The 17786-nt window shown below is 38.0% G+C and overlaps 1 protein-coding gene across 1 annotated transcript in view; it reads left to right on the top strand.

Annotated features, from left to right (window-relative positions):
* kcnj3a (potassium inwardly rectifying channel subfamily J member 3a) overlaps positions 1 to 17057 on the top strand; it is a 28915-nt gene extending 11858 nt beyond the window's left edge. The window contains exon 3 of the mRNA XM_038720394.1: positions 15193 to 17057. Within this exon, the coding sequence (XP_038576322.1) occupies positions 15193 to 15788 (596 nt within the window). The 3' untranslated portion in view covers positions 15789 to 17057. The remainder of the gene's footprint in view (positions 1 to 15192) is intronic.
* Positions 17058 to 17786: the final 729 nt, after the last annotated feature.

Genomic DNA, 17786 nt, shown 5'->3' on the forward strand with positions numbered 1-17786 from the left:
TGTCCCATGTACACTTTATTACTCTCTTTGCAATAAAGATTTAAAGAGGAAAAACTAATCAGATTATTCCGACACCACATGTCTCTTACCACTCACCCCTCTTTTTGCAATTGGGAGAAGCTACAGTGGCCGACACACTTTGCTGGGTCTTGTGCTAAATAATACATGTGGTCCTCCATTTGTCCAAATTTCCCTTCTCATCTTAATAAACTAGGCTAATACTACTACTACTTCTACCGGTGCTTGTCTTTTGTACGTATTTAACGTAGTGACAAAACACGCTCTGTGGGGCAGTTCTGTCTGTTTTGTCTGTTTGGGCTACTATAGAAACATGGCGACGTCCATGTAAGTGGACCCGTGGTTGAGTAGATAGAAATGGCTAAAGTAACAAAATCATAACGGTTCATTAAGTAAAGTCTTTATACACCACTGAAAACCTAGTTATGCATTTATATTGCATTTCTGTCAATATATTTTCCTAAAAATTACACTCTGAATCTTTAAAATCTACCCCACATATATGTATTGTCTGACACTAGAATGAGAAAAAATTTTAATAATACGAGAATATTCTATTCAAGTGTCCCAGTAAGCCCAACAGCTGGTGGCACAAACTCTCCAGTCAAAACATTACATACGTAGGGGGTTACAACAAGAGGATGCAAGTGCTAGTCAAACCTCAGATGGTGGAAATGTAGCAGACATGATGGAAATGTTGCATTTATGTTTGTTTTGTGTATTAATTTGAGGATGGTTATAGTCTCCTCATCGTGCCACACATCTAATGTTTTGATCTTGGCAAAGCAAAGCGGAATGATGCTGTTGATGTTGCGAGGTGGAACTGTGAAACAGAGGAAAGGTCACAGTCATTTTTCCTTTCTGTTTTTAGGCTTTTCCGACCTCAAGATCAGTATCACACACACCGCTTGTTTGTTTACGTTCCTGTTCCCGGAAGTCAGTTCCTTCCCAGTGACTTGAAAATGCACATATAAACAGGTAGAGGGAAACTTAACATTATAGGGAACCAGCATGCACAAAACCAGGACCCTGAAACTGAAGCAGCTTAAATGGAAATCATTCATTTTATTGTTTGTCTACTGTGATATGTCAAAAATTTCATCTGTGAAAAATGCTTTATTAGGAATGTAAGAAAAATAATTCAAGAACAAATTGTTTAATAATGACATATTAAAAGCATTGCAGGGTCATTTTCACTCTACCACCACAGAGCTGATGATGACTTGACTTTGACTCATCAGCTGATTCAGAACTACTACATGCAGTCTTAAAATACATCTAAAGTTTAGATAAGCCTCCCATTAACGCCAGCAATCCTGTTCAACACTACAAAGGCTTAAATACCAAGCCAGAGCCAATCTGTTCATTAGTGGAGCTGATTCTTGAGAACCCAAAATAAACTGTAGCTGCCAGTGACAGACGTTTAGGTTTCTCCAACCATGAAATGAATCAGTGTATGGCAACTAAATTCATTTCATGAATTTCAGTGTCGGATTTCCACAGGATGCAGCCACACCACAACACTCCTGTCTGAATACTGTAGCTCCTGTACGCTGAAGATCTAATGTGTATTTATGTAATTTAAGACCAGGCAGTTTTCCGATTAGATAAATAATAACTAACAAAGATAAACAAGCTGATGATTTGTTTCATGGAAACTCATTTCCCTTAAGAAACAGAAAGATTTCTTTCAGCACATTAGTCTATTCGTGAATTTGTATAGTGTTTGGGGTCTAACATGGTGGTAAAACACAGTGTTCAGATCTTCACAAGCTCTGCAAAGTGTTTTTAAATTCACTCATCAGCTATGAAAAGCAGTGATTCATGAGCTTAAACTGTATCATCAGCATAAACCTTTTTTCTTTTCAGAGTGATGTGACTTTCATGCAAATGTGTGGAGAGTGATCATTACAGTTGCTGTGAAATTCATAAAATGCTGCAAATACGTCATACTTAGAAATGTCTTTTTAAGCAAAGTTGACAAGGTCTTTTAGGATTTATAGGCATAAAGTTTACGTCATGATAAACTCAGCTGTCTTGGTGTTCATTGAAATGTTTGTATTTGTTTGCTCAGAGTTTTCAGTTAGACTTTATTTCACTCTTCTGGTGACACAGCACATTTGTACAGCAGGCAAACCCTCTTTGCTTACTGAGCTAACTAATAATCTCCATGTTTTTACATGATTTTCCACTGAATGTGTGTTGTACATGAAACACCGTGTCACATTTCATCGTCTGATTTGGTTAGTGGGTAAATTATGGCAAATAAATGTTCCTCTTCAATAAAGTCGTGCGTTAATTTTTGATTGTTTTCAAAGATTTCTGTCAGCCCCCTCTTTTTTATTCCTGCTACACGGCTTTCCAGATTCACTGTTATGGAACAAAAAATAGAATATCCCAGCTATCTGCTCATTTTAAAATGAGTGTGGGTGGCGGGGGTTTGTTGCATATAGACGAGATCAACTTGTTTATTCATGTGTTTTTGTGTGCATAAATACAGCATGTGACTGGCGAGAACAGCTTTGAATAATGACTTTGCTACCTGTATGATCAATGTGCAGCTGTATCTTTTAAAGTAAATCCGTGTTTGGACCTGTATGGTGTATTAGGAAAGTTTCAGGAAATTTATGTACAAGATTTATGATCAAATATACTAACACTTAATAATTAAGTAGACTCTTGCCACTCAGTTTAGGTAAATAAAAAATTAATTATGTGACCTGTTTTGTGTAAAAATAGTTTTGTTATGTAATACTATCATCATATCTTCAATTAAATTGTTGTTGTGCAACAAATATACATAAAGCGTATATTTAGAAAATTAAATTAAATAAGAGTAATAATTGCTTTGATGCAGATTCAGTCTAGCAGAAAAGCCAGCCAGTATAATTAATTGGAAAAAAATATTGCCAGTGATTAACAGAGCAGCCAGTGTCATGGCCCGATCTGTGTTTTTTCATCAGCAGTAGTAATTGAATTGAAAATGGAGAGCTTTCTGTTGCGCCTGAGGCCTAATAGTTTCAATCATATGAGTAAGAGGCCGAAGCCCCGAAGGTTTGGGGTCGCCTAATGTCAGGAGCTTCAGAGCTTAGGTGAACACTGGCACAAGTGAACCCCATGGATATGAGCCAATTGTGATGTCCTTTGGAGAAACTGAACATAATTCATTTTGAGTCATTACATTGGTATCCTGGTATCGTGCTTTCTGCCACGGGTCAAAGGGTTGAAGGGTTAAAGCGGGTTCAGTGGGGGAATTACAGTAAAGCTGAAGATCAGGTGAGAACGGGAGTTTCCAATTAAATCTAATGTGCTCAGGGTGAGAACTGAGGCGACAAGTGGCTGTCCCTGCTGAGCCTGTGTAGTGATAAGCCACGTGTTGGATACCTTACAGCCCTCTTGTTAAAATGTATTTCATGCTTTTGGTTCATTTGATTTAATTACCATTACATTTTTCAACTACCTGCCTTGAATGTTTCAGTATGACAAACACTGGTAATATTTGTAGTGTCACAAAGAGGTGTCTGGATCTCAATATAATAACATCCTGGTAATCTTTATTTAAACAGCATATAGACGGTATGTTATTACTCTTTGTTATGTTCATCAAAATTCCACAAAAGGTTGAATCTAAATAAGTACTGTGCAATTACTTAATAACTTTACTTAAGTATATATTTTAGTAGTTGTACTTACCATGAGATTCCCATTTTCTGCACATTTTTACATATTGTACTTTTTCTCAGCTACATTTGTTTGACAATTTTAGTTACTTGCGACCTTGCAGATCAAGATTTTGCATACAGTATAAAACATGATGCATTTATTAAAAGAAAAATACCCAACAGTATATCAAATAGTTAAATTAGCTTCACCTTCAACTTTACTAGTACATTTTGCTGAAAATGATTTTACATAAGGAAGATTTTTAATGCAGTACTACTTGTAATGGAGTATTTATATATTGTAGTATTGCTACTTTTACTTGAGTAAAGAATCTGAATACTTCTTCCACCACTTTTCTTAAAAGTAAAAGCATCATGAGGAGATTTAGAGGCTTGCTGCTTAATTACTTTTTACAGGCTATATACGGTACGCAAATTTGCAAGAAGTGGACACAATATCCTGAAGATGTCTATAATGCAGTCTATTATAATTAATAGTGCAATGAATAATAAATTTGTGTCACATAATGTTCTGTTTTATGAAGCTGTCGGATAGGTATTGATTCAACTATCTTATGAGTCTTGATTATCTTTGTTGTACTGGACTTTAGTAAGCTCATCACAACAACAAGAAAAATTACATCCCCAAAATCACCATGAGTCAACACCTCGCACACTGTAAAAATGAACTGGACTTTATAAGCTTGTTTGTTGCAAAGGCTGCTGGATTTGATTACATTACATTATAAATGTGTTCATTATATTTTATGTATATTGGTATATGCCAAACAACTACTCGTTATATTCAGCACAAAGGCATCCTGGTTAAGCTCGCAGTGAACAACAGTGAGATTAGCATTACTAATTTTAGATAGACCAACAACAGTATTCTAGGAATGCATCTGTGAGATTTACCTCTCATGTCTACTGTACATAAAATAATTACACTATGGGTGAACTCCACATAATGGGCATCGCAGCGAACCAGCTATGACATTGTGGATTCATTATCCCTTTTAGATGAACTGTGTTGGCTTCCCAAGGGGGAGCACGGTAATTGTGTCTTTAGGGATTTGTCAAGTCCCTGTTGGATGGCAATAAATCATTGGTAGAGGAGGTGTGGCGGCAGACCTGGGGTGAACTTGTGTGACGAAAACACCAGAAATGCATTCACCAAAAAATTTCTCGGTCTTCTCATCACACTACGAAGATAGGGTAATAATTGACTAGGTCTCGGTTGCCTTTGTACCAGAAAATGTGCATGCCATGTTGTTGTGAGAAGGACACTTTTATTTGGTAATTAACAACACACACAGTAGACATCCATATTAACCCCTGTCTAGATGGAGGATGGACTAAAGTGTCCATGTCCATAATTCAGATAATTTTGTGCCTCCACTCATTTAAAAGGTTTTGAAGAAGGTTGTAATGCTCTTTCAGTGTAAGTCACTAGCAGCATTGATTGGTGGCTCTGCGACCATCCCTGAAGTGCAGGTGAATCAATCCTTCAGTCTAAGCACAGAGCATGAACATGTTGTTCTTAAGGCCTGTCTTCTAGCAAGACCTTCCTCTGGGATGTCTCTTTCTCTGTTTTTGTCACACAGATGTGCTCAAGTTTACTGGAATAATCTGCTCTCGAGCTCAAGTGAAAAAACAATAAGGACACTTTCCTAACAGCGAGTTCCTCCTCTTTGGCACCGTCTAAGTCCGAGATCTCTTAAGGATTAAAAAGCACTCCTTTGTGTCCCTCCTTTCAGCTGTAACTCCTCTCCGTGACTTAAGTAGATTTAATAGTCGAGATCAATATGAGATTACATCTTTCACTGATTCAGTCCGTTTTATGGAGAGAAAATGGTTCTCTGATCATTTCTGCACTCCATATATAATGAAGAGAAATCGTTCATAGCCCCAGTTGGTTTGGCCACATCCACAGAACAAATTTTCCTATATGACCGATACTGGTTGTTTGGCCTAAAGGAAATCCATCAATTACCGTTTTGCTCAACTGGTTCCCTTTACAGCAGCATTCAGCACAGCCTTCTCTTGGTTAAATGTGCTCTCCTGGCTGCGTTAATGGCCTACAGCCATATGTTCCTCTAGCCTTCCTGACACCCCACCTTGTGTGGAGATGGTTGGCAGCCCCTGCTCCTATTCCCTTCCTATTCCAACAGCCTCCACACTCAAGCAATTGCCTCAGCATCCAGGCTCTCCCCTCCCCCACAGCAGTGCACTTCCCCTGCCTTTTCCCTCCATTGGCTTCCTCCTTGTTCTCGTTGTTCAGCCGGTGCTGTAAGCCACCTTCATAAACAGATCACACACTAAAACAGTATTTAACAGAGGGAGGGGACTTCTTTGAAAAAAAAGTCAAACTGTGAAAAACAGGTCACTGAATGCTTGTGGATTTTTCTACACTTTACCACTTGATGGTGGTCACCATAGAAACAGATGATCAGACAGGACTTCTGGCCACAATAGCGGTGTCTGTATCAAAATTAGAATTTTTTTTAATTCTATCAAAGGTACAGTTTGTTCAATCCTTTGTAACAATTTTGTTGAAATGAATAACAAGTCAGTATTACTAAGAACCATGATATTGAGACCTGTGAATTGAACTTCCCTCTCTTCAGTAAGCTTAAGCACACCACCCAGCTGCCTTATATTGTCCTCTTCCTCAGCTTACCATTACTGTATCAGCATAGCAGTTTAATATGTAGTAACACAGATCCTAAAAAGAAGACAAAGGGGAATTCTGCTTCCTCTTTTGCAAAATGAAGAACAAGATAATAATCGTCTCCAATGAATTGTTGTTTCTCACAATTCAGCAAAAGCATTTAGTGGATAGCCTTGGCCACAGTGACATTGAGATCAGGAGGAATCTTGGGCGGTGTTGTGTGGTGATGGTGCTCTGTGTATGCAGCGTCCAGATTGTCATGCTTGTTTTTGCTAGCATAACACTTGAGCTGTTTTCACAGCCGTGATAGACTGTCAGGGGACTTTGCTGACAGCACTGCACTGATGGGTGAGTTTGTGTGTGTTTGTGTGTGTGTGTGTGTGTGTGTGTGTGTGCGTGCGCGTGTGTGACCATTTGAGTGACTGAGTAAAGAAGAGAGACAGACAGAGAGAGAGACAGGGAGAGAGAGAGAAGGAGGTTATTTGTGATTTTGTCACTAAACAGGAGGTTGCGAAGAACTATTCCTCGCCCACTTTACTTTTTCGGTGACTCGCATTGTGAGAGTTAATCTAGAGAAGTCATTTGAATAAACCTTCATTTTCACATAGCCGTCAATTTTGAGTGTCATTTGCTTGGTGCCTGTGGGTTGTTGAATGATATAATAGTGCTGGGTTTTTTCCCTCTAGATTGAGACTCTGCCTAGAGCTGCAATAAATAGATCTCTTCTCTCAGGTCTGCCCCTTGACTTTTACTCAGTCCTCAGTGTGTCAAGTGCAGATCTGCTGCTGAGAATCTGACTGAGCCAGGCACCAAACGGATATGATCCTTCGGCTTCAGCAGCCTGGATGAGCTTCTTTTAGACGGCCGAGTCTTTGAATACCACTTAGGTTTTTTTCTTTTTCTCCAGCTACTATATACGAACACTGGCAGGCTGCCTCTGAGTTTACAGGGCTTTTCTATTCCAGCCCCCAAAGAACCCATTTTATCTTTGCTGTCACTACACTGACTACTGTGGCTACCTCACTTTGTTAGACCAGAGAAGCAGCCAGCTCTTTGCTATCAAGGAAAAGTGCATTTATTTAGAGTCTCAAGCTGAGATGGCTTTTGGGCATCTACATCTTAAAGTTTATTCTTTCTGCCTCTTTTCAGTCAATAATGGAAGCAGCTGGGAGTCTGTGAAATATTGCATGTACTGTACAGCGCAGATAGAGCACCTGTAATCTCCAGGCAGACATCCCATCTCAGTGCTATATAGTAGTCACTTCCAAAGTCCGCTTCATTTTTTGATGTGATTTTCCTGTTTGAATTATGCCTGGAGATATTAGTAAAAAACATGGTTGTTGCTGAGATGGCAGAAAAATCTTGCACACATCGATGCTGAAAATGTTTCTACTCTGATTTTTTGTGTTCTTTCCACACTGAAATTCACCTTTAATGAGATTCATTTTTTCCCATCTGTCTTGAATATGTGGATTCAGCAGGGGATTATTCTAATGCCGCTCATGCTGTCTCGTGGATACTGCATACAGTATGAGAACAGCAAACTGCCTAGTGAACTAACGATGAGGGACTTCTGAAGGGATTTCACTCTTGTGTAGGATTAAGGTACACATTGGTCAGTAAGAAAAGATCATATATCCCACACCCTATATACTAGAGGCGCAGTTTAATGGGGGAAAAACGGATATGCAGTAGATGTCATGGAACAGCTTCTGTAAGTTGATATGTGACATAATTTGCAATGCGTCAGATCATACTTTATTTGTTGCCTTTACATCTTCTTTAAGACTATTTACTGCATTTAAGTGTTTGTTGATGTACGGGATAATTTTGCATGCACTTTATGAAAAACTGTGTTGTGCAAAATGTGAAGAAATATTTTTGTTCATAATTTGTAATCCTTACTTCAACTTTTAGATTTCATTAATTTGTGTACAATCAAATACAAATATAAATGAAAAAATTAAATGTTGATGGTGAGGTGAAATGAGAAACCCTAATCCATCTGAAAGCATGAAAATCAGAGACAAAGTTGTAACAACAACAAAATGATACAACAGAACGTTTAATCTCAACAGTAAAATGAAAAAAAGAACTACAGTATGTTACAGCTGTAACATTAAAACATTCAAATGTTTCTTACATTGTGCAGCAATTCATCAATAAATATTTAAATTTAAGCGCATTTTATTCTAATACTTGTTGTTTTGTTTGTTACAAATTAATTGATTTGTTTGACCATTTGGGAGGAGTGGAATAAGATGTAATCACAACATGGACATGTTTACACCTTATAAAGTTGTTATAGTGATTGTGTTAGCAAGCAGTTGAATAATTATATCTCCAGCAGACATGGAGCAACATCAGCATTCATTCAGTCATGTTTCTGGCCACGTAGCGAATGTCAGTCCACTATTCACTCTCTAAAGGGCTCCACCAACAGGAGAAGTATGTAGCTCTTTAGCTGCTAAATGCTCCACCATATTCACTGGCTAGTTGCTAACTGTGTATGTCCTGTTCGGTGCAGAGCAGGGAGTGTAGAGTGGGGTTTTGGGAGCTATTTTGCTCCTGCTACTGCTGGAAATAATGCTGATGAGAGTGAAACAAATCAGTAAAGTTGCGGGGTATAAAACCAAAACAATGCTAAAATGCTCTATAGAGCTGAAACTGCAGGGATGGTAGTTTTCTGTGTATTTGTCAAAGCAAACAACCCCTTTCACACTAAACATACTCATATTTATTAATATTATTATACTATTGATTAGTGCAGCTTTAAGTATTTTTTTTGAATGCAGTACTTTTACCTGTAAGTAATTCTTTTTTACATTGTTGAATAGCTACTTTTACTTAGCACTTCTTCTACCACTTAGGTTGATTGATCATTTTCAAGGCGACTGCCAGCATAAGAGACACTGTAGTAATAAGTAATTTGCAGAATCATTATAATTTTTTTTGTTGTACAATCGGTGAGAAATATAAGATATGGTAAATCGATGTTTACACAACAGTGTGTTTATTTGATAAGTACTGTATAGCTCCGACAGAGATTCTGTAACAGGGGTGGAATCTAAATCTTTTATTGTGTAGCTATTATTTAGAAGGGCCACTCTAATGAGGATTTGAAATGTATTGGTATTGGCTTATACGGAGTCACAGAGCGGCAGATAACTATTTACAGAAATTATAAGTGTAATAGCTCCACTAAGTTACAAATGTGTGTCCTAATGGGCTGAATGATGAATTGTCTCTTCATTGATTCCAATGACGTTTTTTCTCCCTCCCGGTTTCTTATTTTCCCCCTCAGTAGAGCTAGTGTGGTATAACTGTGCATTTTGTTGTTCATGAGTAGAACAATAAATTGATTTGCTTTTTTGTAGTTATTCTGGTTTGGGCTGTAACAAAAGATTATTTTACTCATCAATAAATCTCACAATTACTATTTGGTTTAGAAAATAGTTTAAAATGCCCAATTTTGCTTTAAAAGTAATTAGCTGATTATCAATATTGTTGCAGATTAATTTAATCTCAAGCGGAGTGCTGATTAATTGAAAAGGTCTTATTCTAGTATATTAAATGAACCCATTCTTATGTTTTTGTACTTTTGGAAAGTATAGATTATCATGGGCGAAAGCCAGTACTGTTATAAGTTCAAGATCTCCAGTTTTGGTGATTATTCATTTTTCCTATACAGAATAATACTTGTATAAAAATACCTAACTGAAGGATTAAATGCTCCACAATGGGCTTGGCATATTCTTCTATGCCTAAGGCTAATACAGGCATTGGATTAAACTCAGAAAGACATTGTCATAAAGCTTTATAAAGAGCCTGAAACCAGCAGGAAAGATACCGTAAAACTTTGACCTGGGTTTTTTTTGCTAAAATCACTTAATTGACCCTGCCGATATTTGGGACAGGTGTCCATACGGGACAGGCCTTTAATTCCTTTTGCAAAAAACTGAAACTACTATGAAACAGTTTATTTCAAACAGAATAATACTTGTATAAAAATGATCAAATAATATCAAATGAACGTCATTAATTTAATCTAGCTCCAACAGACTGCTTATGCGCTTTTATTTTGAAGTAAGATCACGACAACACCATGGTGCAGGATGAGAGACGTTAGCAGACAGAGAGCGATTGACTTGACATGACAGGATTCACAACTTGGATTCATTTTTATAAAAAGTTGTTTTGATTCTTTTTATGGGTGGACCCTTACAGACTAAAGGAATATAAATAATAAAGGAACGGACACATTCTGGCTTAACAAGCAGACTTAACGAGCGCTTCAAAGGTAACGTCATCACTTTTTTTCCTTTCCTCTCTTGTACCATACAGGTTACACCGGTAAATCTATAAGAATTAGACTTTGGGGCTCGTTATTTCCCTTAAATGAGCTGAACTACTGAATTGTGGAGAACCTAACCGATCTAATGTTGTGTGGCATGTCCATACGGACATATTGATCATACGTTTGAACATTAATATTTGTATTAACGATCAAAGTAGCTTAGGAGCCGCTAAAGTGGGCAACCCCACGGGGTTTAATACTATTTATACATCCAAAGAACTTCTATAAAAACTAGACCAGGCGTTAAATTGAGGCAGGCGTTTATTTGTCAAAATGTGTTCCCACACCAGGCCAGTAAACGGGGTAGGCGGCTATTTGGGACTCGGCTATTAATTGAAGTTTTACGGTATATTGCTTTTAATTCTTCAATAAAAGTTGACATTTTGAAAGTACACAATACACAGAAGAGCGGTGATATATCGTAAGCCTCAACCCATTCTCATTCCCACCTCCGCACATATGGAGGCTTGGCTCTGCGGTGAAGTTTGCTAGAATAAATGTGCAACGTCCGTTCAAGTTAGCAATAATTTATATGCAACATCCGGTTAGACTTTCAAAATAAAGCTAGTGGTTACCGTGAAACAGCACATGGTTAACTTTGTGAAATGTTGCAATTTGGTTAGGTTTATGCAACAAAACTACTTAGTAAGGTTTAGGAAAAGATCATTATTTGAGTTAAAATAACTATGTTACTAACATGACCTACATTACATGACATATTGGTATCAGATGCCGAAAGATGTGACAAAGTAGGTATCTGATGGTCTGGGAATGAAAACAGGTTCTAATATACTAATATATAATTTCAGGTCATGTATATTCTCATGTTTATTGTTTATTATACTGGATTGCATAACATATATAGCCAGGTGTGAGGCATCCTGGTTGTCGAGTGGTTAAAGATACACAAAGTGTAACTACGACATTTCTTCTCTCTTCCTGTGTTTCTCTATTTCTATCAAATAAAGGCACAAAATAATCCTAATATAAAGATATAGCCAGGTGTACCTAGTACAGAGTCTACAAACTGTGTACAGAAAGTAATCTGAAGTCAGAAGCTTGTTAGTTTTCACTTCAATTCAATTCAATTCAAATCAGCTTCACTTTTAGACACACTTAACTGCTGGGAGCAACACCCCTAACCGGCTGTGACAACACTGCACACCACACATCTGATGTGTTTCTTTCTCACATGTATGATGTCCTACAGTTGCAGGTTCCCAGCAGTAAACAGCAGCAGAGATAGAATAGGATTTATTTCACACTGCAGTATACTGTAAGAGTGATAGATAATAGAGGAAGACAAAATTCCTCTGTGCTTCAATAAAGTTGAAATTTGTAATATGAGCTCTGGCCTTCACTGATGAGAAGTCACCAAAATATATGATTTACCCACTCCACCAAAACAAAGACAATGGGCTGTGTTTTTGTGTTATATTAGGTCACATTTCAGTGACAGTCAAACCATTTTGGTCTGACTCTGGAGCCATATGGCTGATTTGACCCTGCCCTCACTGCAAAATCCATTTTGAGAAGTTTTTCTATACTGTTGTGATCTAAGAGAGAGACATTTGTGTTGTCATTGTTACTTTTGACCAAACTCAGCAGTTAAAAGGTTTATGGCTGTCGCATGCACACATTCCTACAGTTTTGTTTCCATAGAAACACAGAGTCCCAGGCAGGCGTGTATTGTAGAATTACGTAACCCTTTACCAGTAATACGAAATACACACCGACATGGGTATTCTCATTTGACTGGATTACTATTTTTAGGAATTATATTCAGTAACTGTAGAACATTTTCTTATTATTTTATACTTGTGCTATTTTTAGCTATTGATCTCTACTCATCTTCAGTTCTCTGTCGGACATATTCTTCTACATAACGTGTACATTTCCCCCACAAAGCGAACTCTGTCCTGGACTCAGTGATAGTTGAGGCACACAGTTTGTTACTGTTGCTGTGTCTGTAACAATGTGTGCCACGTGAATTTGGGTGTTGCAGAACAGCTGGTCTTTATATCACAGTTGTACATATCTGATGCAACCGTGTCTAGAACTGTGCCTGGCTCAGGCATCAATCCTTGAATAACGCATGGTAATTAAATGATTAAGTCTAGTGCCATTGTTAGTGTTTTGAAGAAGGGTACAGGTTATTAGACCATCAGGGAGGTTCCTTCTCTTTTTGAGGGTTGAGTAACTCTAGAAGAGGGGAAACAGGTTGAGCAGGGATTGAGCCCCAGGCCTGCAGGGTTCATGGGTTTCCAGAGGTCTTACAGCAACTCCTACACCATCTGCAGGAACAATAGAGCATTATTAATAGATGTGAGATGAAGCTATTTTGGTCTTGTGTATTACTGTGGCAATCTTTTGCCTCAGGAGCAATTTCATTTGACTTGTTCCAACCTTTTTTTCTTCAGTCCTGTATGTACTGTATGGTAGTCCGGTTAACAAGACAGCATTGACTGTACTATTCAATAAAGCAGGTACTGTATGGCCGACTTCTGGTGGTGATTAAGTAGCCGAAAGCATTGTACACCCCGGTTTTTTCAGAATCATTAATCCGGGTGATGATCAAATGGTGACTATATTTTGGCTGGAGGCAGCTTAAAAGGCTCACAATGCAATAAGATTTCCATTCAGACTTAACTTTCAATCGCTTTGGCCCTAAAGTTCTTATTAGCTTTTCCCACTTTATCCACTGCAGCACACTTCCATATGCCTAAAGGCTCCAGGACTGTGAAGCAATAGTGCAGAAGTAATACTTGAATACCCCAAACGCGCTTGATGTTCAGTCTCTTGCACATCTGCGATTGTGTACAGAGCTGTTATCAGTGAATAATTTTATGACCTTGGGAATCGGGCAGAATCACAGATGCCTCTAGTTTCAATGATGACATCCTCGCAATCAGCAGTGGTGTCTCACTGTGAATGAACGCTTCGTCTTAGTTTGAATCCAACTTTCACTGCAAGAACAATATTAAGCTGGTAATTAAAACACGTGATAATAACCTACTGCAGTTGCTGATTTCCTAATGGATTTCAACAAGTCTTAACATGAGTGCCTCAAGCCATTTCAAAGGCTTTTTGGACTGATATAACCAATTTAGTGGTTTGTTATAGATGTAAACCTAATTATAGATTATCTATACTCACTTGCAGTAAGAAATGAAAGTAGTTTTTTCTGCCGAATGTTAACTATGCTGAGATGGATAGGGCTTTGCTGTAAGCAGGGTAGTATGATGTAATGCATAGGCAGCTATTATAGCAACTGCTGAATAATGGTCATGAGTAATCACTAATAAGCATCCAATAACTTTGCATGGGGAAAAAAATGTTTTTGATCATTAATTCAAACCTCACGATTTTGCTAATTGCACTAATTCGTTTCAGAGGACGTGAGGGGAGTTTTTAAGCAGGGATTTAATTCAGATTCCCCTGTGAGAGAAAATTTATTCTGAGTTTATATTTATAATTGTGCCGAGTGGAGCATAGTTACGGGTGCTCACACAAACCCGGAACATGCGAAATAGGATGTATTATTTTAATTTGTAATTGCACCAAATGACAGAATTTAACGCTTTTAACTAAATTGTCACACTCATTTTGGCTTTTCTCAAGCACAATCTCAAGCAATGTTGTGTAAGAGAGACCTTATGTAACGTTTTGTGTTTTGGATTAAATTGTATTCCCTTTTATTATGTGCGAAAGCCCTAAAAAAAAATTTGTGAGCTAGACCTAAAGTTTTTGCCTGCAGCCTCCTTTACTCCAGTGGGTTTGCCTCGCCAGCAATTTGATTATCTTAATCCTCTGTCTTTTGTAGCTAGCCAAGCTTAAGGTGTGGACTGAACTGTTAAGTAGCATTAGAGGTGATGTGGACAAGACCCGTGGTTTTTAACTAGATGCTCAGAATTTTAGGGGGTGTTGTCTGTCTTTGGTCGACCTTAACCTATTTGAAAAAACTATGAAAAAACATATATTCATATCAAATTAACTCTGTGAATATATCACAAGTGTACTGGCAGTTCCATATAAACAGTCATTTCAGTATGAATTGGATCTTTTATGATTAAATAATTACTCATTCTTAGAAAACACACACAGCAAATAACTCTGGCTGGAAATTGCTCATCAACATCAGGTTGGGAAACTGAAAAATCAATTAAGCTTTTTATTTAGGCAGCTGGCTCTGTAATACAGTAAGTACTTATTCATCGAGGCACTTTTGTTTGCAATATTGTTTTCTTTGTGATCTGAAAATGGCAAGAATCCTGGTGAATACTGTATTGTTCTGATTCTTATGGAACAGTGCCAAGCATATAACTAAATCAGTGCTCTGTTGAGTCATGAAACATTTCATCTTAAAAAAAGTCTGACATATAACTTGCCATCGTTTGTGAAGCTTCTAAATACATTTACAGAAATAAATCTGACAATTCATCCAGTCAGTGGTCTATTTTTTATGTTTTTTTTCTCTGTGACAGGGATGACCTGCCAAGCGAGGACGTCTTACACAGAGGACGAGGTTCTGTGGGGACATCGCTTCTTCCCGGTTATCTCCTTGGAGGAAGGCTTCTTTAAGGTGGACTACTCTCAGTTCCACGCCACTTTTGAGGTGCCCACCACTCCATACAGCGTGAAGGAGCAGGAGGAGGCTCTGCTCCTCTCCTCGCCCCTAATGGCACCGTCCCTGTGCAACAGCGGGGAGAAGAACAGCTCTCTAGACTGCCTGGAGACCTTGGAGGACAATGACAGCACCACCAAGCTGCCCACCAAGCTCCAGAAGATCACAGGGCGGGAAGGCCTGCCCAAGAAGCTACTAAGGATGAGCTCCACCACCTCTGAGATGACTTACAGCTTTGGAGACCTGCCCATGAAGCTGCAGCGAATCAGCTCTGTTCCTGGTGTCTCTGATGATAAGCAGGCCGGTAAGGCCTCCAAGATCAGCTCAGAGCCCATGAGTAAGTCAGTGGCGGACTTACCTCCCAAGCTGCAGCGACTGGCTGGTGGAGGAGGGGGCAGGATGGACGGACACCTGCCACCCAAACTCAGAAAGATGAATTCAGATCGCTTTACATAAAGCAAGCAACATATTTTAACTTATGCCATCCACCTTTATTCCCCTACCCGTGTTCCTTGTATTATTCCTAATTTATTAATGGACAATATTCTTATATTAAAAGAAATGTAGAATATGTGCACAAATACCTTATATAAAGTAGGGTGATGGAATTGAGCACATTTGTACCTGGATGTAAGTGTACATGCTATGATGAAAGACCTCTGATATTTTTTTTAGGATGATGTACAATTAGCACAATCTGGCATGTAAGAAACAGCGCATGTAGAACAGAATCTCAATAATTTCTGGCATGACATTTATTGATATATTATTTTACAACAACAATTTCATTAGTGAATTTACTGACAGTGAAAAATTGCACAAAGCCATATGATTTATGACATGGAAAACCTACATTACATGGTTCTAATTTGTGGTGACAAAAGACACATACATTTGTTTTCAGTTGATTGCTTTTGTTGTTTAATGTAAATTTGTGGCAATGTTATGTTGATTGCATGCTCCTCTTATTGACTTAGCTATACAAAGGTAATAGACAAAGATGTTTAGCCTTAATTATATTACCTTGTTTCCATTTTCATGTTTGTTCACAGCTGGATTTTTGGTATTTCATATATAGACTATTTTACCATGTTTGCAGATTTTACGACTTTATTAGTTGATCAAATGCAGAATATGTTGCTAGATGATGCATTTTACATTTGAAACTACATTATTGGCATCATATGACCTGTCTGAACTGGGCACAATGCTACGCAATTTTCACTTGCTTATTAAAGTAACACTTAAGTTGAAAGAGTCAATACTTGTACTTGATAAGCACAAAGCAATCATTATTTAATAACCTGTGATATTAGAAAGCATTAATGGGCATTTTGTCATTAATTAACTGCTTAGGGCAGTAGTTTAATACTGTGCATTCACTTTGTTTCAATATATAACAGAATCAACTTAATCTACAATAGGCCTGTATGGTCATACGAAAAACTCCATTAGAATTTCAACTTAGGTGTTACTGGTTAGATTTAGAGGTGGGCCTGTAAGGAAATCATAGCCTTTGTCTTAACGGCCCATAATCTCCCTCCTCTGTGATGAAAGCAATAATATTATAATGACTATAATCTTTATATAGCCACAGGGTCTACCACAGCCCCATATTCATTCTGTTTACTGAATCCATGCCATGAAATCTGGTTTTCTCTAAATGCATCAAAGACATTGTATGATACCCAATCTCTTCAGGAATAAAGATCTAACATAACTGTTTAGCATCTTGCTGCTTTGACTAGATGTAATGCATGCATTACCTATACAAATCAATAAAATGTTATTAATATACTTATTACAGGGGTTGGTCAAAATGATGGAAGACCAGCAACACTCTTACCTTACTGTTAAAAGCCAGTGGGGCCAGTGGGGCCTGAGCAGGTGAATCTACTGCCGTATAATATGTCTGATCATTGCCCGAAGCTAAGCATATTCAAATCACTGTGAACGTAACAAGTTTGGCTGTTCAGCTTAAAGGAATCATTTAACATGTGGGAAATACACTTATCTGCTTTCTTGCCAAGAGTTAGATGGGAAGCTCGATACCATTCTCACGTCTGTACGGTAAAAATATGTAGCTACAGCCAGCAGTCATTTAGCTTAGCCTAGCATAAACAGCTAGCCTGGCTCTGTCCAAAGGTGAAAAAGTCCACCTACCAGCACCTCTAAAGCTCACTAATTAACACATTATTGTGTTTGTTTAAGCTGTCTGTTTAATCCATTTTGTTTTAATCTGTAAAAAAGTGTAAAAACATAAAAACAACAGATAAACCACTGATAAATGGCAAATTGTTTACTCTTCGTTAAAACATGATAATTACAGACTTTAGGGATGCTAATTGGCAGATTTTCTTACCTTTGACAGAACCAAGCCATCCCCTGTTTCCAGTGTTTATGCTAACTAGCTCCTGGCAGTAGCTTCATGTTTACCGCAAATATATGAGAGTG

Source organism: Micropterus salmoides, unplaced genomic scaffold, assembly GCF_014851395.1.
Source record: "Micropterus salmoides isolate LMB-PRFRI ecotype aquatic unplaced genomic scaffold, ASM1485139v1 Ms_hic_scaffold_15, whole genome shotgun sequence".
NCBI lineage: Eukaryota > Metazoa > Chordata > Actinopteri > Centrarchiformes > Centrarchidae > Micropterus > Micropterus salmoides.